Source organism: Arvicanthis niloticus, chromosome 4, assembly GCF_011762505.2.
Source record: "Arvicanthis niloticus isolate mArvNil1 chromosome 4, mArvNil1.pat.X, whole genome shotgun sequence".
In the NCBI taxonomy this organism is placed as follows: Eukaryota; Metazoa; Chordata; class Mammalia; order Rodentia; family Muridae; genus Arvicanthis; species Arvicanthis niloticus.
Window position 1 is genome coordinate 122,156,276 of NC_047661.1, and position 27,782 is coordinate 122,184,057.

Here is a 27,782-nt window from a genome sequence, read left to right on the forward strand (position 1 = left end):
GGGAGGAGGGTCACGAGGCTGGGGCCGGAGGAAGGAGGATGGCCGGAGCCTGTAGGGCTTGGAGCAGAGGGTGACCCCGCGCTGATGTGTCGTGTCCCTCAGCGACTAGCAGGACCTGAAGCCTCCCCACAGGTCCCCGCTGTTCCCGCCGGTGCCCCCTCGGTGTGACTTGAGCCTCAGGTGAGCCTAGCTGGGCGCCGCCCCGGGGCATCAGGTGTCCTGGGAACGCTGCCTGTTGCGCTCGCGGAGAGAGCCTGTGTCTCCAGCCGTGGGTGGCACAAAGAGGGAGGGTAAGGGCCCGGGACATCTGAGCCATGGAGGGCACACAGAGGGGAGCGGAGTGTGAGATGCGCCGGTTTGGCACAATCGGGGCTCCACCACGAACTACAGGTCAGTGGGGCGCCTGTTGGGCTGGGAACACTCGGTGTCACCTCGGCAAGGTTTGGAGGTGACGGCAGAGTCCTACCTGTCTGTGCTAGTTTTGTTTCCCAGGCTGTGAGAATCCAATGCCAGATGTCACCCCCAGCTCAGAGTGTCCTTCTCTCTGGGAAAACTGATCCCGGAGGCTAACCGGGCTGCTCTCACTAGAGTCTCAGAGATAACCCCCAATGGCTCTGTGTCTGCTCTAAACTTGGACTTAATCTCTATTACAGGCCCTTGGCCAGGGGGAGAAACGGGGACAATAATAGCTTGGGTTCTGCGCTTGTCAGAAAGACTCCAGCAGCAGGCTAGACCTTGGTTTCTGGCTAGGAGCCAGCACCCTAGAGGTAGTCCCCATGGCAGGGGAGAAAAAAGAGGAAGGAGGTGTGCATTGCGGAGAGAATAGCACTGTTCTCATTTTGCAGGAGCAAAGACGGAGGCTCCATGCTTGCCTAGTGGGTTGCCTGAAGTCAAAGACTTATCAGATTGTAGAACTAGGGAGAAAGGGAGGCCAGAAAGGAGGGGCTTAAGTATTGTCGGGGGAGAAGAGACTATGCTGAAGAGACAGGTTGTGGCAGTTTGTCGCTCTCTCCAATTACACACACCCTCTCTGTGGATACCTTTCTGCAGCTCAACACAGTTTAGCTTCTGGTTGTTGAAGTAACTGTGACAGTCTAGGGCTGGCACCCTGACACCTGAGGTAGACTTCTGCTGAACCCCTGCAGGGCTGGACTTCAAAGAGCAGCTGCCAATACCTGGTCAGACAGCAAGGCTCTCCACCTCCGAGGGCGAGAGAGCAGGCCTTCCGGAACAACTTGAGCAGCGTTTTGAATAAATTAAGGGTGGTTGGCAGTTTTCTCTTTGTTCCTCTAGGTTACAGTTACTCTAGAACAGTTTGTTCCTCTAGGTTATAGTGTCTGTCTATCCAGCGGGCTTAAAGTAACATAATGGAAAAGGGGTTGGTGGGATTTCAAATCAGTAGTTCGCAAATACACTTTACTCTCAACAAATTCACTATTGCAGTTATTCATATGTAGTAACCAACAAAACTTGTTTGAAGTCGGACGTAGTAGGGTTTCTATTTCTGTGATAAAACACATGACCAAAAGCAACTGGGCAGGGACGTTTACTTCACCTTGAAACATTCAGGTCGCAGTCTGTTACTAGGAAGTCAGGACAGGGGCACAGGACAGGCACCTGACAAGCCTGGCACTGGAGCAGAAGCCACCAAGAAACGATGCTTGCTGGCTTGCCCCTTAGGGCTTGCTCAGCTTGCTCTCTTATACTAAGTAAGACCACCTACCCAGGGATGTCACCACCACCTGCAGTGGGCTGAACCCTCCCACTTAATATTAATCAAGGGAGACCCTCCATATTTGCCTACAGGTCAAAGAGGTCTTTTCTCAGTTAAGATTTTCTCATTTAAGGTGTGTCTAATTTGTGTCAAGTTGACAAAAACCAACCAGCATCAAGCCTCACAGAAAGTTTCCTCAAATACTGTCTAAAATATCCCACGTTTTTGTTTTTGCCATGCTAGGGATAGAGCCCACAGCTTTGTTCGTGTGAGACAAACTTTTTGTTCCTCAGTCATGTACCCAGCACTTCAGGTTCTACTCTTGGAGGCGATAAGACATTGAGCAAACCCCCTAAGGATTAATGGCTTTTTTCTCTCCTTTATGCCTTTCCCTAAGGAGATTATATACACTCATGTTTTGAGATGCACCGTGGACCTCGACAAAGCTGCACTTTGATGCATGCCATTACCGTCTTCTTTGGAAGGAACCGAGTGCATTTGTTACATAGTAACATGTGTTACACATTCTTTTCTTCACTCAGCAGTGGTTTTATCAATCTTTTTATTAGTCAGGAATTTAGAATGTCCCCCATGGCTGGTTTTTATAGCCCAAATCGACATTTCAGGAATGCTGGGTTTGATGAGAACGTGGTAATCCATATCAAATGTGTGATTCCAGACTTGGAAAGCTGTAGATACGATTTCTCAGATGTATAATTGTAGGCTAAATTCTTCTCCCTTCGTTGTTGAGTGTTAAGTCTTTATGAAAACATTAACCTCAGATGGGCTTTCTGTTCTATGTGGAAGGACTCTATTGTCTTGGTGAGTGTGGGGTATTTTATTTGAATGGGTTTCCATAGAATCAATTTTAGCCTAAAGGAAAATCCTGGATAACTCCCACTCTCTGGAGAGACTTCTTCCTCAGTCTGAAAAAGCCTACTATTTGATATACCCCTTCCAAAGAGGTATACCCAACAGTAGATACACGCGCTTCAAAGGGTAAAATGTGTTGGTAAGTATAAGGAAGTTCAAGTGCTGAGTCATTTGGAAACTGGACTGCAGTTGAGAACCTGCCCTCCCTGCTGTAGCAGAGCCCAGTTCTGGAGACTCACACTGTCCCTCGAAATAACACTGGTATTAGAAAGCTTGCCTGACTGACGAAGGTAGAGGGTGAGGCTGCCTGCTTACACTCTACATAAAGGCCTTATTTGCATTTAATTTAATGTTTCCCACAATCTTATGAGGATATTATTATTCGAATTTTGCAGGACTATCACTCGATGTAGGCTGAGTGAACTGAATCAAGTCATAGACCTACAAAGATCCAAACTGGTTCTTGGTTCTGTACAAAAGTGATTTATTGATTAATAACTATACGGAAGTTTTTGTTTCTCCTAAGAGAGGGAAATGAATGATCATATTCACATAAAATCTGCATATCATTTCAGGGTCCATTCACTCTCTGAAGTCCTTTCTTGGCCTCTCAGGGCTCTGATCTTGGCTATCTGTCACCCACTGAGCTGGAAAGCACACATATGTGGTCATATGTGTAAACATGTAATTTTTTACTGATTGGAGCAGTCCTTGAACTTGCTAACTTTCACCTAGGTGGGAATTCACTTACATAATAGAAACCAGTGGGGAACAGATCCTCTGTTCCAGTCTGTACCTACCTAATATGGTATAGGAGCACAGGACAACCCTACCTATGGACACTGGGGCAGCCATGCAGGATTCCTTAGACATAGTAAGTTAACAGCCCCATATAAGTAGTTTTTATGTCTGGGGAGCACAGTTCTGCCACTGTCACTTGCAGCAGCCAAAGGAGCACTCATAATTCTTTAGGGACTTCCATTCCTGTAAAACCCAGATCTTTAATCTTTAGATTTTTAATAGGGAAAAAGAATTCCGAGACTAGCCAACATGAGGCAGGGCTAAAGTTTATTAATGACATTTTAACACAGTTTTTGAGCATGAGGATTAAAAGAGAAAGAGAGGCACCCCAGAAGGAAGAGAAAGGCATCCTCATGTGTGGGCATGGACTTCTCAAGAGAGGGTCAGTGCTGAGCTCCTTCAGGTACCAGCTTGATGGATTTCAAGTCACATCGTGAAGTATTGCTAAGAAACGTCTTTTCTTTCTCTCCTTCTGATAAGGAGGATGTCAGATGGCTCTAGCGATATCTTGGATGGAATTATAATCTAATAAAGCAAAACCAACACCCCAAACCAGGTTTCCCAAGGAGTTCATAACGTGGCCTTTTCTGTTAAGAGAACGGTTTTCTAGAAAATGGCAAGTGTACAGTTGGAAAGGGAGGAAGGCTTTAAGCAAAGGTTAATTGTGGCTGAATATTTGATTCTTTGCTGGTGAGAGGCTTGAACTAGACACCGCGCAGGAAGAGGAGCACATCACATTCCTTCTCATGCGGGCCCCCCCTCCCCTCGCTTTCCGCCGGTTTTTCTACTCCGCCTCACCGCTGTGCTGTGACCCTTTGTTCAGGCGTCCCGAGGCTCAGCAGTAGCAAACACCGTGGGCTGTGCCTCTCCCAGCTGAGTGGAAGTGTTTGCTTCCTTCCCTAGAGATGGCAAATCCCGAGGTGGTGGTAAGCAGCTGCAGCCCACACCACGATGAAAATCCCTGCACTTTCCACCCGAGCTCGTCCCCGGCCGAGCAGCTTCTCTTGGAAGACCAGATGAGGAGGAAACTCAAATTCTTTTTTATGAATCCTTGTGAGAAGTTCTGGGCTCGGGGTAGGAAGCCATGGAAACTTGCCATACAGATTCTGAAAATCGCAATGGTGACGATCCAGGTAAGCAGCTTCCAGCTTCCAGAGTTAGATGGAGCCTCTGCGTATCAGAGAAGGCGGGACAGGTTCATCAAACAGCTTTAACTGCCCCTGTAAGGATAGACAATAAATAAAGATACAAACTTAAACCCTACTCCCTTCGACTTTGTTTCTTTGTTTGTCCTCTCTTTCTCCCTCTTGATTCTTTAAAAGAAAAAAAAATTTTTTTTGGGACAGGCTCTCTATTTAGGCCCAATTGGCCTTGAACTCCCTATGTAGAGCAGACTGGCCTTGAACTCACAAGAGACCAGCCTACTTCTGCCTTTCCAGTCAGTGTTGGTAAACTGTGCACCATGACATAACTCTTTCTCATTCTTTCATTATTAGAATTTTAATACCATAATGTTTTTCAGGAGTAAACATTTTTAGTTCTTGGATCCTAGTGAAGACGTTTCTTGAGAGGGACCTACAGCTTGCACAGATAGCAGCTGATTCCCAACAGGAGGTCTTTCTTGTGTTCCTAATACTGTGGATTCCTGCAGCCCCGAATCAGGAAAGCCATGTAGCAGAACAATATGGGGTTGCCAGCAGGAGCTTTGCGTTGCCTGTGAACTTTATGCCTTCACTTTTGTTAGAAAGGAAAATTTCAATCTATTTTCCATAACTTCTTTACATTTTTTTTTTTTGAGGAATCATGTTTTTGTGATAGTTGCACATGCTGGTGTAGTTTATTATTAAAACATGTTTGGGGGCTAACAAGATGGCTCTCCTGGCAAAGGTACTTGTCACCAAGCCTGGCAATCTGTATTTGCTTTCTAGAACCCACACCGTAGAAGGCCTGAGCTGACTCTTGCCAACTGTCCTCTGACCTTCACACATGTGTGGGCTCACAAAGAAAAAAAATGTCAAAAGAAAAAAAAAAGGTGGGATTTTCTGCTAGTGAGAGGAAGTATCTCTTGTTAAAAGCAGAAATTAAAAAATGAAGGCAAAGTTTAGGTTTGCATTTTTATTATCTGTTCTTGGTGAACACTTACTTATTGAAAGGGTTTTTTTTTGGTTTTGATTTTTATTATTGTTTTTTAATATTGAGATTGATAGTCTTTAATTGCTTATTGAAAACAAGTACTTAGGACTGGTAGGCCAAGACAGTTTCTAGAATCATTTAAGTTGGTAGAATTCTTATCTGGACTTGGGTGACCCCTCGTCCCAGCACAGTGCCTCATGTCATGTGACCACCCTCCTACTGGGGGCATCCCAGTCTCTGCCTTACAGAAGAGGATATCCATGCTTACAGGTTTAAAAGGCTGTATGGCTCATCAGTGGTTGTACAGAAGCAGGCAGTTTCTCTTTAATATACCACCCTGAAAATCTGCTCAGTCCTCAGCACAATACTTGGCAACTCGCACTTGAAATTCTTATTTCCAGGTGATAATGCAATATGTCACAGCACTGAAAAGCTTGTTTGTGCCATTTCAAGGGGGGAGGTCTGTATCAGCTGGGCAAGAATGCTGTTTACAAGAATAATACCAGGCACATTTGAGTGGTGGCTGTGTGCCAGGCTCAGTGCTGTACATGCGTTCATGCTCAAGTCTTAACTAGACCTGAGCGGTGCATCTCTGCCTCAGGGGCACCAAGCAGGCTCAGTGTGCATCCCTGTGGGATACAGGAGACCAGAGCAGAGAAAGTGATGCACAGGCTCAGAGCTGCACACGCTCAGGCTCATGTCCTGAATTACTCCTCACCTCTTAGAGGATTCATCCGATCTCCCAACAGTTACTAGAGTGGTCCAGAGGAGCATTAGTCAGTGTTAAGCTTTTTGTTAAGAACCACACAAAAGTGTTTAAGTAAATGTTTTAAAAGGAACGGATGGCTTGCTTGTTTGTTTTTGAGATGGGGGTCTTAATCTATTGCCTGGGCTAGTTTGGAAACCACTATGGAGGCTAGACTGGCTGCAAATTCAGTGCAGTCCTATAGACACTCTGTCTCTGTCTCTCTCTCTGTCTCCCTCTCTCACTGTGTGTATCCTTGTGTGTCTATCTTTGTGTATGTTGTGTGTGTATGTGTGTGTGCGCAAGTATGACATACATGTGAAGATCTGAGGACAGCCAAGTCTCATCCCTTACCTTTTAACAGGATCTGTTACACCAGATTACCTGGCTCACAAGCTTCCAGATCTCTCTTATCTCCACCTCCCATGTCTCTATAGTCATGTTGGAGTGCTGGCACACACCTGGCTTTTCTGTGGCTCTGGGGATTTGAACTCAGGTCCTCATATTTGTATGAAAAGTTCTGTCATCCATGGAGCTATCTCTTGGCCCCCAAGTAGAGAGCCTTCTGGGTATCCTACCAAATCCCTCATAGATTCTAGCTAGTCAAGCCCCTAAACCACATGCCTCTATTTCTTTTCTGTTCAGATTTTTCATCCTCTTGGTGTTTCTTTTCTTCTTTAAGCTGGTCCTGTTTGGACTAAGTAACCAGATGGTAGTAGCTTTCAAGGAAGAGAACACTGTAGCCTTCAAACACCTCTTCCTAAAAGGATACATGGATCGAATGGATGACACCTATGCAGTGTACACTCAGAATGATGTCTATGACCAGATCATCTTTGCAGTGACCCAGGTAAGTCAACTGTGTGCATCGGGTGTTGATTTTATCTGTTTGTTTTAGGTATAAGGGGTAGAACTCTGGGCTCTGCATAAGCTAGGCAAGGGTTCTAAGAGTGAGCTATCCAGATGGTGGGTGTGTTCTTGGGAAGAAGAACAGGCTGGAGAAATGGTAACAGTGGATTGTATAGAAACCAACACTCAAGCGTTGCACTGTTCTGCTTAGAGACGACTTATGAATAAACTAAATATAATTTAAGGGCTGAAGAGATGGCTCAGCAGTTAAGAGCTCTTGTTGCTCTTTCAGAGGACTTGAGTTTGATTCCCAGCATCTTTATTGGGCAGCTCAAAACTGCCTGTAATCTCAGCTTCAGGGGAATCTATTGTCTGTCTGGCCTTGGTAGGCATCCCTTCACACACACACACACACACACACACACACACACACACACACACATGCACACACATGTGTAAAATAAAACAAATATCTAAAAATTGATTGAAGAATATTGCTATACTCATATACAAGTAAAAATTGATTGAAAAGCTTATGTTTCTATCAACAGAGAGGAAGAATTTCAATGACTCATTTAAAAGAATCAGGGATAGAACTTGATGTGAGAGATTCAATATTTGAAATTACTACCATAACCCTGGATATAGGTAGTCATTAAGTCTTCAAAGCTTATACTTTTGGAGACTTATAATAACTAATGAGAATATTAATTTTACAGTTTGTGTAACAAGCAAGGCCTTCAAGCCCGTGTAGAAGCAAGGCATTGATGTCATGCCTGGTGATGACTACTCTGTGACACTGACTAGCTGCCTGACAGAAAATAGGCTTGTTTTTCATCCTCCAGACTCAAGTTTTCATTCTGGGTCATTCTTGCTATAATTAGTACTTTCTCAAGGTCCCAAGTCACATCTTTTGAAGGGATAATTAAAAGTGCTTTTGAGGTCAGAATTTTTGGCCTAGGTTAGCTACAGACCACATTTCAAAACAATGAAATCCCTTATTTAAACGTGTTCCCGAGCAATCATGACTCCTCATTTCTGGAGGCAGCGTATTCAAACAGAGGCCCTGAGCTGCTAGGATGAAGTGCATCTTTATAGAGGCAGAACTCCTGGCCAGCTGTGGGAATAGGAAGCTAGTCAGACACATAAGCTGGTAAACAGAATTACGCCGCATGATTTTAGAGGGAAAATAGCAAATAGCTCATTGATGAAGATAAATTTAGAGACTTTTAAAAAAAGATGTGTGTATGTGTTGGGGTGTGTGTGAGTGAGGGAGTGTGTGTATGAGTGTGTGTATGAGTGTATAAGTGCATGTGTGAATGTATGTGGGTGTGAGAGTGTGTGCATATGTGAGTGTGTGTATGAGTGTGAGAGTGTATATGTGCATGTGTGAGTATGTGAGTATGTGCGTGAGTGTGTTTGTGTGTATGAGAGTGTGTGTGAGTGTGTTTGTGTGTATGAGAGTGTGTGTGAGAGAGTGTGTGTGTGAGTGTGTGTGTGTAAGTACATGTGTGAATGTGTGTATGTGTGCATGTGTGGGTGTGTATGAGAGTGTGTATGTGCGCGAGTATGTGTGTGTGAGAATGTGTATGTTTGAATGTATGTATGTGAGAATATGTGTGTGATGTGTGAGTGTGTGAGTATGTGTTTCTGTGTGTTTATGAATATGTGAGAGAGTATTTGTGTATGCATGAGTGTGTGTGTGAGAGAGAGATAGAGTATGTTTCTTAGTTAGGGTTTTACTGCTGTGAACAGACACCATGACCAAGGCAAGTCTTATAAGGACAACATTTAATTGGGGCTGGCTTATAGGTTCAGAGGTTCAGTCCATTATCATCAAGGCAGGAGCCTGGCAGCATTCAGGCAGGCATGGTAGGGGAGGAGCTGAGAGTTCTACATCTTCATCTGAAGGCTGCTAGAAGACTGGCTTCCATGTGGGTAGGAGGAGGGTCTTAAAGCCCACCCCACAGTGACACACTTCTTCCAACAAGGCCACACCTACTCTAACAGGTAGTGCTACTTCCTTGGCCAAGGATATTCCAAGCATCGCAGTGTGTATGTGTGTGTGTGTGTGTGTGTGTGTGTGTGTGTGTGTGTGTGTAAGAGAAAGAGAGTGATGTTCGTATAGGACATGACATGGCATTTGTGTGAAGCTCAGAGGACAACCTTGGTTGCCAGTCCTCAGCTTCCACCTTGTCTGAGGTCAGAGTCTTGTTCATCATTACGTATACTAAGTTAGATGGCCTGTGAACTTCTGGGGATGCTCCTGCCTCTGCCTCCTGTTTTATCATAGGAACAATTACAGATACATGCTACTGTGCCTGGTTTTCTATGGGTTTAGGGGATTTGAACTCAGGTCCTCATGATTTGGTGGTAAGTACTTGACACACTGAGCCACCTCTCAGCCCTAAATTTAATTTTTAAAAGTATTAAGTATCTGTAAAACATTGTACTAGATTTGTATGTGTCTTAGAGGGTATGCAGAGACAAGAAGTAAACCATCCATTACTTTTTGTTGCTTTGAGATGGGGCCTGATGTAACACAGAGTGACTTCAAACTCTGAAGCAGAGGCTGGCTTTGATCTCTTGATCCTGCTGCCTCCACCTCTGAAAAGCAATCACTCTGCCTGACTAAAGGCCTGGTCAATTCTTTGTAAAACATCTCTGGCTTCATCAGCAGGACTAAGCTCAGTCTTCAAAACACTGTACCCAGCCCTGGCACTGCTCTGCTAGTTAGATCTCCATGTTCTTTCCACGAGGAGTCCTTATCTCAGCTGCCACATTTCTTTCTGCTACTATAGGAAAATATCTGCAGGTTGAGAAGCCGTGTCCTCCTCACGGTTCTGAAAGGCTAGGATCAAGGCTGTCTACTGCTCAGCTCTTGTATCTCCCTGCTGTGGCCTCCATGACAGAAGGGATACAGATGGGCTAAGCGTCCACGTAGTCCCTCGGGCCCTGTTATGTCAGAACTGTTTGACCTATCAGATCAAACAGTCTGCTAATTTCCGAATCTGGCTGTTTTCTCTTATTTCCCACTCAGTGACCTCAGCACCTCTGCTTTCTAAAGAACCCACCAAAACCCACAGCTTGTATTACACGATACTGCTCACACAATAGAGACTCATATTCTGCCCCTGTCCATACATACACTAAGAGAGATACACGTTAGGTTGGTGTCCACAAATGCATCTAAACCTCCATCAGTGCTCACTGCCATAGCATTTGATGTAATTACCAGATGAAGACAGAAGTACCAGATAAACACAGAGAGGTTTGTTAATGCGTTCAAAATCCTCATCATATGGGTTCTGAAACCAGGGAAGGACCACAAATGAACAACATATACTTGCTTTACTTCTTGTAGCTGCAGCACTTGGATGCAAATCTTTAATTTGCTTTTACTTCACTAGTCAAAGAATGACCTGGGATGCTGCATCTGGGTGAGAGGCTTTCACCAAACCAGACGATTCTGGAGCAGGAGTGTGGGAGAGACTGTGGTTGGAGGCAGCTGCCCCGGAGAATTCCTGGGTAGATTGTACAAAGCATTTGAGTATTCCAGGCCTCTCCAGGGACTTCCCTGGACTCATCACTGCCCCTTCTGATCTCCACTACTCTTCTTTAAAGCCTCTATCTCAGATGCAGCATCGGAGAGTGTGTTTCCCCGAATGACTGCACCCCAAGGGGAGACAAAGCCAGGAAGAGTTATCATGGCTTTGCTTCTGTTCTGGCTGGCATCCCTTTGGCCCTGCTTGGTGTTCCATTTCTGTCTCTCTTTTTGGGTGAAGTACTTGCAGCTTCGAAACATCTCTGTCGGCAACCATGCATATGAGAACAAGGGGACTAAGCAGTCAGCTATGGCAATTTGTCAGCACTTCTATAGGCAAGGAACCATCTGCCCTGGGAATGATACCTTCGACATCGATCCAGAAGTTGAAACAGGTGATGATCCCCCTGTAACCTCCAACTATTGTTTTTAACTCCTTGATTTATACCTAAGCCCTGTGACAACTTCACCTCTGAAAACATTGATAGGCGGTGCCCTTATGGCATAGGAAGAACTATACAGAAGTCATGTGTCAATTTCTATCATGAATCCTTTGTTATAAAACTCATGAATTTAAAAGAAAAGCAAGCTGGTAAAGAAAGCATTGGGGAACTAGAACCAGGAATGACGTTCTGAGACAGAGTTTGAGTCTTTCTAATTCATCAACATCTTAAAGACAAGAGACACAGGACAAGGGCTGAGTTTACACACTGAGCTCTTACAGTCTTGATTCTAAAACGAATCAGTGTGAGCAACTGATCTTAACCTTCGTCTTTTGGAGATGCAGTTTCACCTATGGCTTTGTTTCTTTCTGTGGCAGAGTGTTTCCTTATCGAGCCAGATGAAGCTTTCCACACCGGAACACCTGGAGAAAATAAACTCAACCTGAGCCTGGACTTCCACAGGTGAGGAGAGCAGAGGGGCACACAGCTCAGCTCTGTGTGCGACCCCCTCATCTGAAGCTTGCTCTGGAGGTGCGCACAGATCATCTCTATGCGTGTTTCCTCATCTGAAGCATGCTCTGCTTTCCAGACTTCTGACTGTGGAGCTCCAGTTTAAGCTCAAGGCCATCAATCTGCAGACGGTTCGCCACCAGGAGCTTCCTGACTGCTACGACTTCACTCTGACTGTAAGTGTGGGTTGTCCTCAATGTGGCTCCTGTCTAGAGAAAAGTTATTTTAATGAGGTGTATGGTTCATTTATTGGTGCTAAGGCATTGTTAAAAATAAAGGATGTTCTACCCCAGTGTGCCTGGGGACATTGTTCCAACCAGCTCTATTCTCTGCATGTTGCTAACTTGCTGTTTGTCTTCTGCACCTTGGTGCATGTTCTGTAAGGCAGGGACTCACCTTGTGTGTTACTGTCTCCAGTATGGCGTCTGGTGCACAGCGGATGACCAAAAGATTAGTATGATGAGGGGCAGAGGGAGAGGAAGAGGGAAGGGGAAATAAAGATAGATAGATAGATAGATAGATAGATAGATAGATAGATAGATAGATAGACTGACTACTTTCCATAGTTACCAAGGGGTCTTTGTTGAGCTTCTTCATCATGGATGTTTGCAACCTTAGGATTATTGCCCTTAATTTCCCTATGTGTCCCTGAGTGCCCTGGTTCATCTCTTCTTCTGCCTCCCCTTCTGAATTGTATGTATCCAATTGCAGATGGAGCTGTGTATGTGTGTGTGTCTGTGTGCACACACACTAAATGAATAAATGTGATTTTAAAAAGATGTATAAATAACACATTCTGTTATGTATGACAGAATTTAAAACCCTTTCTTCATATGATCCCGACTGTATGGCCACTGCAGTAGCTATGAAGCTTGATTAATTGGTTGTGAAACATTGACTTTTCAGGACAAGAGTGAAATAATATTTCATCACATAAAATAATAACCACAGAGGTGGTTTAACATAAAAAAGCACCCAAACCTGAAGAGGATTTTGAACTATATATGTTGATTCTAGTATTAACCAGTGAATTATGAATCATCAAAATTACTTGATTTTAAAGATTTTGAGTGATCAAGTCTTTTCTATCTTGAGTTTGAGAAATGATAGTTTTCTAATTTCAGAATTCCTCTAATCTCCCCGGGTGCCTCCTGGGTTTTTGGGTTCTCTGGAACCGGCTTTGGTTTTGTATTTGTCTCCTCCCCTTTTTATATTTTATATGATTGACACTTCACTTTTTATTCTAGAGTTTTTTAGTGTTTGGCATAATCTCTGTTAGGCTTCTTGAAGCTTTCAACCACTTTATTAATTAATATCTTTTCCCTCAGACAATACGTGATAGGAAATGCTATTTTTTTCTTGAATGAATAAAAAAAAATGCTTGTGAAATCTGGGTCCTCCCCAGCATCTCAATTCTGATATCTAATCCTCCAGTATATTCATGCCAGATTCATTGAAATAATATTTAAATTTTGCCTATGCATGCTAAGTTGGGTTTATAGTTTATTTACATTCACAAGTCTCACTTGATTTTTTTTTGAGATTCTTTATCAGGTGTATGAACATCTGAATTATTTTTAGCATGTGTATATGTTGTATATATGTGTTCACGTGTGTATGACACATGATGTGTATAGTGTGTGTACTTGTGTGTGTTCACACATGACACATACATGTATGTGTGTGTGCATCTGTATACAAGCTCACATTTAACACTGAAGGGCTTCCTTGATTGTGTACCCCTATATGCATTGAGGCAGGTCCCTCACTGAACCCAGAAGTCACCCATTCTGGCCAGTCTGGCTAGCCCACTTGCCTGGGAGATCCCTTGTCCCAGCTTCTCACGTGTTTGAGGCAGCTGCCATGTCTGCCTGGCTTTCATATAGGCCCTGGGGATCTGAGCTCCAGCCCCAAGCTTGCATAACAAGTGTGCAGATCTCCAAATGTAGTAATCTTCTGCCTCCTCCTCCCCCCTCCCCTCCCCCCGTTATACTCCTTTAAAATCCCATCTAGCATACTTTCTTCTCAGGGAGGTTCAGCCTCTGCTGATGCTTATTGAAATGTAACTTGAGATATCTGCCGAGTCCTCATCAGTCCTTGAGGCTCTTTATGTGAACAAAGACTTCTTTCTCATGGGTCAGGACTTTCACCCCATCAAAGGACACTGGCATCTCCTCGTGTAAGATGTAGGCTGTACTCTTCAGCCACTGTCAGGAGGGCAGCCAGTGCAGTGGCTTCATTTGTGTAGGGAAAGAAGCTGATACTCCATCTCGAGGGGACACAGAGTGACTGGGCTCTGAAGTTACTTAGAACCTCATTCTTGAAGCTCTGTCTGCCTTCTCTGTGTGGAGAAACTTCAATGAAACCCAAAGGCAGAGGATTTTGAGCATTTAAAAAAAGTCCTTCGAGAATTTCATAGATAAGTACGATGTATTTTGATCACAGTCACCAGCCCTGCCCCCCTCCAACTCTTCCCAGACTGTTTTACCATCTTCCCACTTAGTTCAGTTGATGATGTCTGAGTATGCACAGGTAGGCGTTGGTCCCTAGAGCATGGACAAATTATCAGAGGCCACACATCCAAAGAAAAATGACTCTCTTCCAGTAGCCATCAGGTGCTAATATCTCCTCAGCTAAGGGTGTGGTCTCCTGTGTCTCTCCTTCTATGCTGTAAAGTCAGCTGACTTGATCTTGTGCTGCTATGAGTTCGTGGGTACAGTCACCGGAAGACACCATTCACAGGAGTCCTCCTATCTTCTGTCTTACAGCCTCTCTGGCCCTGCTTCTGTGATATTCCCTGAGCATGGGGGTGAAGTGGAGTAAGGTAGATATTGATTTAGGACTAAGCTATAAATGAAGGACTTTCAAGTGAACTTTTTCCATTTTTTTGGTGGGAAACGGGACAAAAAATATAGATGGATTTTCTTGCCTTTCCTTCCTTCTCTCTGTATGGAAGAAACAAGAGAGTTAGAAGGAGACACAGGAAGATCACACAAAGACTGTTGTGCTGTAGCTCTGTGCTGCTTGCACCGATTGTCTTCAGCTGGTTATCTCAGAAGCAAGACATGCTAGCAACTCAGTCACCACGCCCTTTGTAATACGTGGGATGTCAGAGTGGTGCTGAAATCTAGACCCAGAATGAAAAAAGGAAAGCAAAACAGAAGTTTGTGCTTCTGTGTTTACATAATTTGCCTGAACACCAAAAGCTATCAGTTGCTAAGGTCCCATGGGAAGGCGGGCAGAGGAAACCTGAACAAATTCAGCACACAAGCTAAGTATCCAGGACAGGAGGGAGAGCACGCTTGTTTGCTAAGGTGTCCGGGGCTAGAATGCATCCTAGAAACATGGGGTATAGATGCGAAAAATCTCTCTACAGCAGATTGAGTTCAGTGTTATCCCCTCACAGAGGAATGAAGGGGCACTCCTCAGGGATCAACAGAGACCAGTACCAGCTGCTCAGAAGTGAGGACCAGCATGTCCCGTGTCCATGGATGAACTGCTTCCTGGCAGATTTAGAGACTTATCTTGACTCCAAAACCTAGTTATGCATCCTGGACCCCTTCTCCTGTCTTTACAGATAACATTCGATAACAAGGCTCACAGTGGAAGAATCAAAATAAGTTTAGACAACGACATTTCTATCAGAGAATGCAAAGACTGGCATGTGTCTGGATCAAGTAAGTCATAAGCTCTACGCATTCTCTGGACAGTGATTAAATCACTAAGCACCACACCACTGCCCGCAGGATGTAGGGACCACTAAGTAAAAGACTGGGCCAAGCCCTTCACGTTCTGCAGGAAGATGTGTGGTGATTCAGTCAGTACATAGTAGCACCCAGCAGCTCCTTACCTTCTCCTCCTCACCAACTACACACTCACGCTTCTGCTCTAAAAGCGTACGTATACCTGTTTTCCTCTTTTAATATCTTTAACTATCTCAATGAGCAGCAGGATCCTTATGTCCACAGATGAAGAAACCAAGGCTCAAGATCGATGTGTAAGGAAAGACCTGTGCTCTTAAATCGAGGGAGAAGGGAGGATTTGACCTTGAAGCTATGACATGTCGTAGTGGTCTTTCATTTGGCTTAAAACCCGGAGTGGTGTGGGAAGAAAAAAAAATCTGTTCTAGAAACACAAACAAAAATTCAGATTAGAATGAGTCCTGTCGGGAACAGGAAAACACTGCCAGGAAAGAATTTCCCTGAGCCGTTATCTAGGTCCTATTAAGGAGCCCAGATGGTAGGCTACGCTGCACTTTGCTCGTGGTTACACAACACAAGAGATTACATGGGCTCTACTGAGAAGAGGAAGTGTCTTGGACACCTGCTGAGATGCTCTTTCCTCTGCTTTACACAAGAGAGTTGGTAGATCCCAGCTGGGTTTAGAATCTGTGAGTGTCAGACCAACATGAGGGTAGTCACCGGTGGAGGGTTTGTCTGTGAGTATAAGAGGCTCTGGAATCACAAGCCTCGTTGCTGTCACAGACTTGCCTAGGTGGAGTGCAAACTTGTTTTGCCACTGGTGAGCAGCATCACACATAGGGAAGATGGGAGCATCCAAAGTGCCTGGCGCAGAGGCTGCCTCTCAGATGCTTGTGTGTCGTTTTTAAGTTTTTCTAAGGCAGTGTTAGATGTTTGGGCAGCCATTAGAGGCACTGGGCAAACACCAGCAGTATGCTTATTACAGCTCTTTCTGAAATCACTTCCTCACAGCAGCCTGGTAGAGATAAACTCTGATTTGGTGGCTGCTGCCTCTTTTGATGACACCAGCACGTGGGCCACAACAGCATTTATGATTCTCCAAGATTTCAATATGGCTATAAAAAAAATGGTCTCCCCTCCTCCTCTCATTTCCTCTTCCTCCTCCATTTTCTCTCTTCTTCTTTTTCTTTCTTCTTTCTTTTCTTCCTCTCTCTTCTTTTTCTCTTTTCCTCCTCTTTGTCCATTGCTTAGACAGGGTCTCTCTATATGGCCTAGGCTATCCTCAAACTCACAGTCTTTCTGCCTTGGTCTCCAAGTGCTGGGACTTTAGTGTGAGCCACCGAGCCTGGCAGAAGCTGTTCATTTCTTGTCACCCAAGGTTCAGTTTAAGCCTTGGTGAGGCCTCTTTCCTGGCTTCCTTCTCCAGTATGGAGCGATGGCTCTGAACCATAACCTTGTCTGGAGGACACAACACTTCTGGTTCTGTAGTTTTGTGGCAAGAGCTGAGGATATCCCCTAACAAGACTAAAAACAAACAGAGCAACCTGATGCGGGGTGGCAATGCTGTGAACGTTTAAACCCCAAACGTGGTGTGTACTCGCCCTGTGGCGTGGGCACATGATGGGACATCCTTGTGTTTCAGTTTTCTCGAGTTCAAAGTGGGGGTAAGCCTGATGGCTTCACAGGAGCTGTTGTGAGGATCCTGTACACACACAGTGCATGGAACAGAGTCAGGAGGGAAGTGTGCTGAGCACTGTCTGTGCTTGTGACCTAAAGTCTCTTGTATCCTTCCATCTGTGCCTGTTGCCCATGGGCCTGCTCACCCCTTTGCTTGTTTCACGGTCACAGATGCTCGTGTTAGGTCTGTTAGGGCCTTGTCTCTTTACCACTGTGTTCCTGCATCTAGAAAAGTGCCAGGTACATACAGATACTCAATGGATATTTTATACCCAGCTAAGAATGTCATTAAGCAATGTAGGAGTTGGAAGGCTTGCTTACTGATTGACTTTTTTTTTTTTTTTTTTTTTTTTTTTTTGAGGATTTTGCTATATGTAGCTCAGGTTGACCACAAACTTAGTATATAATCCAAGCTAGCCTAGACCTCATGGCAATCCTTCTGCTTCTTGCTCCTGACTGCTGGGATAATGGGTGTGTATATCACACCCACAAGGAGGATTTAGTCAGCATAAAGGCCATAGGCTGATAATGAAAGATATTTTTTTTTGAAGGACCCTCAGCTTTCTTTAAATACTAATGGAAAGAATGCTTGCAGGACTTCCTGTCCTTGTCATTCTGAAATGTTTGAATTATCTGAATTATTTGAGAAAGAAGTCACATCATGTTCATGCTTCCTCGGCCTCTGTCTTCCAGTTCAGAAGAACACCCACTACATGATGATCTTTGATGCCTTTGTCATTCTGACCTGCTTGACCTCACTGGTGCTCTGTGCCAGGTCTGTGATTCGGGGTCTTCAGCTTCAGCAGGTAAGCCCTGCTCCCCAAGATGCGTGCTCAGCTGCTGCTGACCTGCTCAGCCACACCAAAGCTCACAAGCTCACCCAACGTGTTTTTCCTCTTTCCAAAAGGAGTTTGTCAACTTTTTTCTTCTTCACTACAAGAAGGAAGTCTCAGCCTCTGATCAGATGGAGTTCATCAACGGGTGGTACATCATGATTATCGTCAGTGACATACTGACAATCGTCGGATCAATTCTGAAAATGGAAATCCAAGCCAAGGTAAAACTGTTCTTCTCAACTGCGCTATCATAATGGCAAAATATCATAATGGTAAAATGTATTTTTCCAAACTATGAAAAAAATTCAAAGCAAATGCTTTCTTCTGGGCTTTTTGTTCAGTTAACTTGAAGCTGACAATAACAGTTTTCTTATTTTTTTTGTTTTTGTTTTTTTGCTTTTTATATTTATTTATTTATTTATTTATTCATTCATTCATTCATTTATTTATTTTGAGGCAGGGTTTCTCTGTGTAGCCCTGGCTGTCCTGGAACTCACTCTGTAGACCAGGCTGGCCTCAAACGCAGAAATCCGCCTGCCTCCGCCTCCCAAGTGCTGGGATTAAAGGTGTATGCCACCACTGCCTGGCAACAGCAGTTTTCTTAACTCTAGTTAAGTCTTAAATCTAGAAGTCTGTCTGTCTGTCTCTGTCTGTCTATCTATCCATCTATCTGCCTACCTTCCTATCTATCTGTCTGTCTATCTGTCTATATCTATAACTATATCTATATAACTGTATCTATATTTATATCACTATATAACTATATATCTATATCTATCTTCTATAGATATATGTTTTCTATATCTATCTGTATATCTCTTTTTTGGTTTTTGAGACAGAATTTCTGTGGAGTCCTGACTGTCTAGGAATTCTTTCTGTTGACCAGGCTGGTCTTGAACTCACAGCTCTGCCTGTCTCTGCCTCCTGAATAGTGGGATTAAAGGTGTGCGCCACCACCGCTTGGCTGCTAGAAGTCTCTCAAGCAGAGTTTTTAAAAGTGTGATCCACAAACTGATCGGTCAATATCATCTGAGTGGCTGGAAAATGCTCTGAGCTCGACTGAGAGAGCTCAAAGTCTCCAGGTCACATACATCAAAGTCATATACGCACCAAGGAAAGTATGCTGAGTTGTCAAGAGTTCTCACAGAAAATTTTAAAGCTAAGATATCCAACCAGAAGAAGAGGAGGAGGGGGGCGAGGAGGGGAGAAGGAGGAGGAAGGGGGGAAGAGGAGGAGAAGGGAGGGGAGTGGGAGGAGGAGGGGAAAGAGGTCAAAGTACTACCCTGTGCATTCTACCTTTACTTCCTTTGTCCTTTCAACGTAAAAATATGCTCACGTTCTTATTTTTCCCATTGATATTATTCTCCTGAAATACAATCAATCTAGTCTAGAATTAGTCTTTCTTCTCAAGCAAAAATAAAATAAAATAAAAAATAAAATAAAATAAAATAAATTAACAATGTCCAGATGAGTCTCGATCAGCTTTATACTTCCTTGGTCTTGTCGTAATGAACTACACATCATTCAGGACCCTGGTTATAAACCAAACACAGAGAACTCTGATCTTCCTGGGTCAAAGGGCAGCTTGCCTTTCTCTTCTGAAGCAGTCAGGGTGGGGCTCTAGGTTGGCAGGTCATTCAGGGACCTAAGATCTCTGCATTTTGTTCTTGACCAGATGCTAAGGGCTCATCCTGACTTCACAATTGACACAGGGTTGCCCCGTGAACCAGCTCCGGCTGTGGGAAGTGAAAATATCAGATGGTGGCAGCTTTCCGGTGTCACGTGGTCATGGCTCAGGAGTAGCAGATGTTATTCCTGTTCTCACGCTCTAGAGCGACATTAGTCAAACCCACCTGCAAGGGGCTATGAGGAAGAAGGACACAGATACCTGAGAACACAGGGGCAAGATGGTGCCCACCATGGGCCAGCCACTACCATAATATGGCTATATTTTTGTGCAGTTTAGCTTAAGGGAAACAAAAACAAATAATCATGGTGAATTTATAATTAATATTTATTTTATTAGTTTTAAGAAAGTATTGCACGCAGCCCAGGTTCTCTTTAAACTCACCATGTAGCTGAGGCTGGCCTTGAACTCTGATCTTCCTGCCTCCACCTCCCCTATTCTGGGGTTACAGGGACGCTTTGTGCATGACATCTTTGTTTCTTTTTTATCAACTATCATTTCCTTCAGTGATCTTTCATAGTGTCCAGCATTGTCTTCATTTTTCTGGACCACCCTCTTCCCTTCTGAAACCACTGGCACTTCTTCCTACCCTCACCCCACTTCCTGTTTCATAGCAGTAAGAGAGACCCCTTACTTGTCTCCAGTGTCTGTCCATTCTAATACTGTGAATAATGTAGTCTGCTGTCCAAGGCCAGCTCCTTCACTTGCCTCTCAGGAGCTGGCCCCAGGTTCTTTCTTCTCTCTGGCAATTCTTTCTCTCTTCTAACTCTCCCATACTACGTTTTTGCTTCTTCTGAAAAATTAAAATCCCAGGTCCTTTATCCAACTATTTCCCCACATCTCTGCTCCAGTTTATAGGATAAAATATATCAGAGTAGTACCTGACCTTGCTGATGAGTCTGACCCCCTACTACCTGTTCTTCCAGCATGTCTGCCTAGCTGGCTGCGTCACGTCGCCATGGAAACTCCTTTCTGCTGTTGTCTGTGGATCATTACTGTCTGTCCTGACCCATCAGTAGCTTGGCACTGCTGATCTGGCTTGCATGCGTTGCCTTTTAGCTGAGGTGATTCTTACCAGGTTTCCTCCAGATCTCAGTCTGTCAGTTTTCCTTGCTGCTTCCCTTTCGTGGGGCCAACCCTCAGTGTGCAGATGTTTTGAGGCATCCTGTTTGGGCAGTTGTCACTGCCTTGGTATTGTCATTCTGACCCAGATAGATATTTTGGTACCTCTGTACCAACATGTGTCAAATCGGCACCTTACAAGTCTCTAGTTTGCAGCTTGAATTTCCAAATGTCAACCTTATATCTTGACTACCTACTTATCTTCTCAGGTTTAACACACCTAACTCAGACCTCCCCCCCCCCAGCCCCCAGCCCTCCTCAATTCAAATCTTCTTCTCCCACTGCCTTTCCAGTCCACGAACGACACCCCTCTGTGTGTTCAAGCCCCAAACCACGCGTTCACTGAAGCTCTCCTCTTCCATAAAAGTCCTCTCCCCTATGCATAATTCTAGAGGGGATTTATATGTTCTATTTTTGAGAAGGTCCTGGTCAGCTTTACAGTTCCAGCCTGGACCCAGCCATTACCTGCTCTCACAGGACTCCAAGAACCCTCGTATTCCCCAGCCCTCTGCCGTCAGCCTGTCAGCCACACAGCCGACATTTGCCCATGTCTCTCCTCTTCAAGGCTCGAAAATCTCTCTGATCTTTTCTGAGAAAAACAACCTTAAGTACCACGAGGTCTTACAATACCCACCCCTTACCTCCCCGCCCCCCCCCCCCCCCCATCTGCTGCTCATTTCTCACCAGGCTCCCTGCTGCCTCGGGTCCTTCACATTTGCTGCTCCGTGTCCCCAAGGCTCTTCTAGGTTTTTGGTCAACTTTCTCCCTCATTTCTTTGCCTCAGATCTTGTCTTCCATGCCTCTTATTCATTGAGATTCTTACTGTTCATTCTAGTCCAGATCGCAAGCTCACACTCGCTCCTTCCCTCTCCCCACACCAGGGCCCTTCCTCCTCAGCGTTTACCATCAGTGAGTGAACTGAGGGATGTATTAATCTATTGCTGGGTTTTGTTCCATGTACCCCACTAGAGTGTAAACTTTATGAAGGTTAAGAAAAAAAAAAAAAAACCCAAACGATTTCTCTGTTGCTTTATTCTTCACACATAGAACAGCTCCTGGCACATAGCTATTCAATATTTCTTGCCTAACTGACACATTGCAATTTAACCAATTTTCCCTATTCTATCTAGAGTCTCACAAGCTACGATGTCTGTAGCATACTCCTTGGGACTTCGACCATGCTCGTTTGGCTTGGCGTTATCCGATACCTGGGTTTCTTTGCGAAGTACAATGTAAGGAATCCTACAGAGTGCACTGGAGCTATTTCACTATTTTGACTAAAGGGCAGAGGGATCTAACAGCCTCTTGTCTCCACAGCTCCTTATTCTGACCCTCCAGGCAGCGCTGCCAAACGTCATGAGGTTCTGTTGCTGTGCTGCTATGATCTATCTAGGCTATTGCTTTTGTGGATGGATCGTGCTGGGCCCTTACCATGAGAAGGTAATCTATGACTTAGGGTCTCTGTTTCTGTGAAGAGACGCCATAACTACAGCAACTCTTACAAAGGAAAACATTTAACGGGCTGGCTTACAGTTTCAGAGGTTTAGTCCATATTGTCATGGCAGGAAGCACAGGCAGACATGGTGCTGGAGAAGGAGCTGAGAGTTCTACATCTGGATCCGCAGACAGCAGGAATTGTGTATCACTGAGCCTGGGCCTGAGCTTCTGAGACATCAAAGCCTGTCCTGACAGTGACACACTTCCTCCAACAAGGACACACCTACTGTAACAGGGCCACCCCTCCTAATAGTACCACTCCCTGCGGCCCAACCATCCAAACACATTTGTTAATGGGGATTGTTCCTATTCAAACCACCATAGGTACTGACAGCCAGGCCCTCTTCCTGTCATGAAGCTCATATGACAAGGCCAATCGCTTCTATTTTTATGACTACTACTGCTTATTTACTTCTGTTTTTGATTGTGTTCCTGTTGACTTTGAACTCTTGTATGTAATCGAGGATGACCTTGAAGTCTTGGTCTCTCCTGCCTCTATTGCCCAAGTGCTGGGATGACAGGAGTGTGCTAACACACCTAATGTGCTCTTTTACCCTTTTAAAAATATTGATTCTTTTATTTATTCTTGGATAATTTTACACATGCACATATTTTGATCATGTTCATCTACTATTCATCCCCACCCCTTCCACATCCTCCCTTACATCCCCCCAACCTTATGTTCTCTCTTCTAATAACCCACTGGGTGTAATTAGTGCTGCTCATATCCACATGAGTGGGGGGCCGTCCACTGGAGTATGGTCAGCCTACCAAGGATCACACACTGACTACCCCCACCCAGAAGTCATCAAACACTGACAGTGTTTATTCTTCCCAAATGAATTCCTCTGCTCTGGTAATCCAGCCTTAAAACATGGAAAGACTTATATCTACATCCACATATAGGTCTGATAACGAGTGTATCACTATAAATCAGTCAAATGTGAACACCTCATGAGAATTATTGATCTGCTCCGTGGCCTGACATCCTGTTTGGAATACATTAGATAAGTTTGTTCCTTTTACCACCAGAGAATTGTTCAGTTCATTCAAATTCACCTGTATACATCTGTAAAACTATACAAAAAAAAAAAAAAAAAAAAACCCCAAACCCAACCAACCAATCAACCAATCAACCAACCAGACGACCAAAAACCTTGTAGGAATATTTGAGAAGTTTGCTGTGAGACTGTCTTGACGTCATCTTGAGTTGGATGAGCTTCAAGATGAGATGAAGGACCATTTGAGTCTGGAACCTGGGCATCTCTGCAGAAGAGTTCAAATCATTTCAAGGGTCTTTTTCTGTGAAAGGGGGAGGGGGAAAGGGCAGGAAGGGAAGGGAGGAGAGGGGAGAAGAGGGGAGGGGAAGGAGGGAAGGAAGGAGAGAGGAGGGAAGGAAGGGGAGGATGGGGAGAGGAGGGAGGGAAGGAAAGGAAACTGGAGGGGAGGGGAGGGAGAAGGGAGGAGAGGGAGGGAAGGAGAAGAGAGGGGAGGGGAGGGAGGGAAAAGTAGGGAAGGGAAGGGAAGTAAGGAAGGGGAGGAGGGAGAGGAGGGGAGGGGACACTTGGCTCTTGAGAGGCACTGAGAGGACAGAACCATCCTTCCTGACCTACTTCAGGTTGCTGCAGCGCAGAGGAGTGACAGGAGAGAACTACTTGACAAAGCAGCAGGCCGAGGCTTGGCATATGCCCCAAAGCAAAGGCTGGTGGCTCCCTTGGGTTGGTTGTTGGGAAAGGGGCACCTGGCATACCAGGTCAGGATGATGTCGTGAACAACAGTCTCCCACATGAAGGAACATAGAGGAAAATGAACCTTTCTCGCCCCTCCCCCAGTTCCGTTCTCTGAACAGGGTCTCCGAGTGCCTATTCTCGCTGATAAACGGAGATGATATGTTTTCCACATTTGCGAAAATGCAGCAGAAAAGTTACCTGGTTTGGCTGTTCAGCCGAGTCTACCTGTACTCATTCATCAGCCTCTTCATATACATGATTCTGAGCCTTTTCATCGCGCTGATCACAGACACATATGAAACCATTAAGGTAGGTTGTCAGAAGCCGAGCACTGCCGATATAGAGCGAGTGTGTGGCAGTACAGCTTAGTACTCAGAGGGCATTGATGGGGTGGAGACACACGACTAAATTATGATAATCGTGGAATTTCTGGAATGTTGAGCATCTTGTTTCTCAGTATTTGTGTTAAAAAATAAGAGTTCTTTTTTATTCATTGCTAGTTGTACTAAGGATCAAACCCAGGGCCTGGCACATGTTAGGAAATCCCTGTGCCATTGAACTCTGTCTCCAACCCTTAAGTACATTTCTAATCTTTTATTAGATTAATAAGTGTCAGTAGGTATTGGGTGTACAAAGTAGATGCCATATGAGAGAGGCAAAGTTCTGTGAGAGCACCCGTGGGAGGTAAGGGATGAGGGATGCTCACTGAGAGCACCCGTGGGAGGTGAGGGATGAGGGATGCTCACTGAGAGCACCCGTGGGAGGTAAGGGATGAGGGATGCTCACTGAGAGCACCCGTGGGAGGTGAGGGATGAGGGATGCTCACTGAGAGCACCTGTGGGAGCTGAGGAATGCTCACTAAGAGCACCTGTGGGAGGTAAGGGACGAGGGATGTTCACTGAGAGCACCTGTGGGAGATGAGGGACTCTCACTGCTCAAATCTCAGCTAGGCTCTGCTAATCTAAATCATATGGGATTCTGGATGCCTGAACCAGATTTTACCTAAGGAGCTTCCCTTCACACTGTCTGGGAATTCATGGGGCTGTAGGCAGACTGGGAGTAGACATTGTGGGATTTAAGATGAATCTTGGCCCAGTATTTCCCAGGAGAGGGTTACAGACAGGATTCACATGCCTCTGTGGGTACAGGCAGATTGGGAGGAGTGAGCACAGAACTATTGCTGAGTCCCAGGCCCATCTAGCCTGCGTGGCTCCAGAGATGACATGTCCTAGACATGCCTGGGAGTCCCAAGCTCTCCCTGGAGACATCCCTTCCACTGCCAAGTGCTCCACTCTGAGTCTGGGAAGCTACTGGAGAGTAGCCATAGTAACGAGGACTTTCCCCATTCTCCGGTGTAGCACTACCAGCAAGATGGCTTTCCAGAGACGGAACTTCGAAAGTTTATAGCAGAATGCAAAGACCTCCCCAACTCTGGAAAATACAGATTAGAAGATGACCCTCCAGGCTCTTTATTCTGCTGCTGCAAAAAGTAACTGCTGGGTTTCTCTGCGCTTGGGAGGAAAATACAGTGTGTGGCCGGGTCAGGGACAAGATGGATGATTTGCGATCACGCAACAGTATGTTCAGATACTGGTATTCTGAGTTAACTCACGGCGATGACTTAGCAGGACCTGTTCATGTTTTTTGAACATACTTCATGTCTTTCCTGCTTACATTAACATTTTAAATGACTGGTTTGATGGGGGACGCTAATGGGTCTCAGTCGCTGTGCTCTGGAGTGTGTGCTCTAACCCCTTACCACACGGCATCGTGCGCTGCACAGGAAATAAGCTTTGGCTTCTCAGCGACATTGGATGACCCAGTGCTCCTCTCTGAGAATTGGCATAATTATTACACACCCGACACCATTGTACCCTAGAGTCTCTCCTTAAATGAAGACAGAACAATAGCGAGAACCCCGTCACAGCTGCGGGTGGAATGCTTGACTCTGAAGGACAGTCGTTATTTGATTCCCGTATTCATTTAGAAGCTTTCTCTGCCCTTCAGTGTTAAGGTACGAAGTTGGAAGAGAGTCTATAAATGAATGAAGTCAGAGTGCACGCCAAGGAGGCATTTGATTAAAAAATGATGGTTTTATTAGCATCCAAGCAACATGGGGGAAACTGGTGATACGGCATGCCTCCCGTAGGCCCGTGCAGTCTCGGCAAATCCATTTGGGGTCAGGATTTGTGGCTCTATGGCTTGAAGCTCTAGAACCCATGCTCAAAATTTTAAAGTGAATCTATGTAGCTTGAAAAGGCTCAGAATTAGGCTCTACATCTTCTAGTTCTCTAACGGGAGATTATGGGAACTTTTATTTGTGGTATAATATTTATTTCATGTACTATTTATCTATGTAGACATCAATTGCTGGAGAGATGGCTCAGTGGTTAAGAACACTGACTGCTCTTCCAGAGGTCATGAGTTCAATTCCCAGCAACCACATGGTGGCTCACAACCATCTCCAATGGGATATGATGCCCTCTTCTGGAGTCTCTAAAGAGAGCTACAGTGTACTCACATACATTAAATAAATAAATAATTCTTTAAAAAAAAATAATGGCTTTACAAGAGCTCCTTTAAAAAAATAAAAAATTTTAACACTTTAATGTTGCACTAGAGACATACTGAAGATACACAGGTGCCATGTTTGTTTTGTAATTTATTAGGATGCAACATGAATTTTAAAACTGTGTTGATCATCTGAGACATCCTTATTATTATCCTTTTTGCAATGCTTTGAGACTAACAATTATATTTCATTAGAAACACACTGAGCCAGGGTTTGGGCCTGGAGTTGCTTCCTTTTGCCTACAGAGAAAACTAGCTCTACGTTGGTGAGCCCTGGGTTTAATTGAGAGAACCTGCCTCAATAAACTAAGTGAATAGCAACCGTGGAAGACTCTTGACATCAACTGCTGGCTTCCACACACATGTGCACATGCATACACACAAGTACACATGCCAGATAGATATCTCAGAAACTGAAAAAATGTTGGGAGAAGTTAAAAGTTCTATGTAGTCAATTCCAGGACTTCCAGGGATACATTAAGTGACTCGGTCTCAAAACAAGCAAGCAAACAGATGAGAGGGAAACACGTAGTATAGTGCAGTAAAGGCTGATCTGTGAGTGGGGGTAGAGTATAGGCTTGGATGTGTATGTTAGAAGAGAGGAAATATCTAAAAGTCATTACCCAAACATCTATCTGGGAAATCAGAGAAGCAAGAGAACGTGGAAAACTATGGTAAAAAGGTAAATAAATAAAATCAGAGTGTCAAACAAGAAAATGTAAATCAACAGAAAGCCAACAAATCCCCAAATAATGTTTTGTTTTGAAGATCAGTAAAGTTAATAAGCCTCTACCAAACTAAGGAAAGCAATGCAGACACGGATATTCAGAATTGAAGGAAGGAGCCCGATGGAGTCCATGCATTGAAAAGATAATCAAGTGCACTATAGTTATCTGTTCACAGCTCGACAAACTACACAAGATGGACTAATTCTTCTAGGTTTTGGGTGTGTTCCCTAAAGCTCACCTGTTAGAAACTGAATTTGTCAGTGTTACCATGTGGGAGCTGGGTGCCTCATGGGAAGTGTTGGGGTCACAGGAGTTGAGACCTCAGGAACAGACTGATTTTCTCATGGAATAGGCGAGTATCATGGGGCTTTGGCCTCCTTCCTTCTCTTTCTTTCTCTCTCTCTCTCTCTCTCTCTCTCTCTCTCTCTCTCTCTCTTCTTTTCTCTTCTTTCTTCTTCCTTTCTCTCTTTCTCTTTCTTGGTTCTTTCTTTCTTTCTTTCTTTCTTTCTTTCTTTCTTTCTTTCTTTCTATTTTGCACATGCTCCGTTCTTCAGATTGCTCTCATGAGCCCCCACCAGAAGCTGAGATGATTTTTGGACGTAATAACGTCCAAAACATCTG

At 44.6% G+C, this 27,782-nt stretch overlaps 1 protein-coding gene across 2 annotated transcripts; it reads left to right on the forward strand.

Moving 5' to 3' along the window:
• Window positions 1–27,282, forward strand: Mcoln3 (mucolipin TRP cation channel 3). Of its 2 annotated transcripts, none has more exons than XM_034500198.2 (13): window positions 1–180; window positions 4,292–4,521; window positions 6,949–7,116; window positions 10,901–11,054; window positions 11,480–11,564; window positions 11,692–11,788; window positions 15,190–15,289; window positions 17,684–17,796; window positions 17,898–18,047; window positions 21,766–21,867; window positions 21,953–22,075; window positions 23,965–24,171; window positions 25,221–27,281. In XM_034500198.2, the coding sequence occupies exons 2-13, from the start codon at window positions 4,294–4,296 to the stop codon at window positions 25,353–25,355; spliced, it is 1,662 nt and encodes a 553-aa protein (XP_034356089.1). In that variant the 5' UTR covers window positions 1–180; window positions 4,292–4,293; the 3' UTR covers window positions 25,356–27,281. The 2 variants fall into 2 exon arrangements, with proteins under 2 accessions (XP_034356089.1, XP_076789450.1); XM_076933335.1 differs by lacking the exon at window positions 1–180 and adding an exon at window positions 263–390 and having other exon boundaries at window positions 25,221–27,282.
• The last annotated feature ends 500 nt before the right edge of the window (window positions 27,283–27,782 follow it).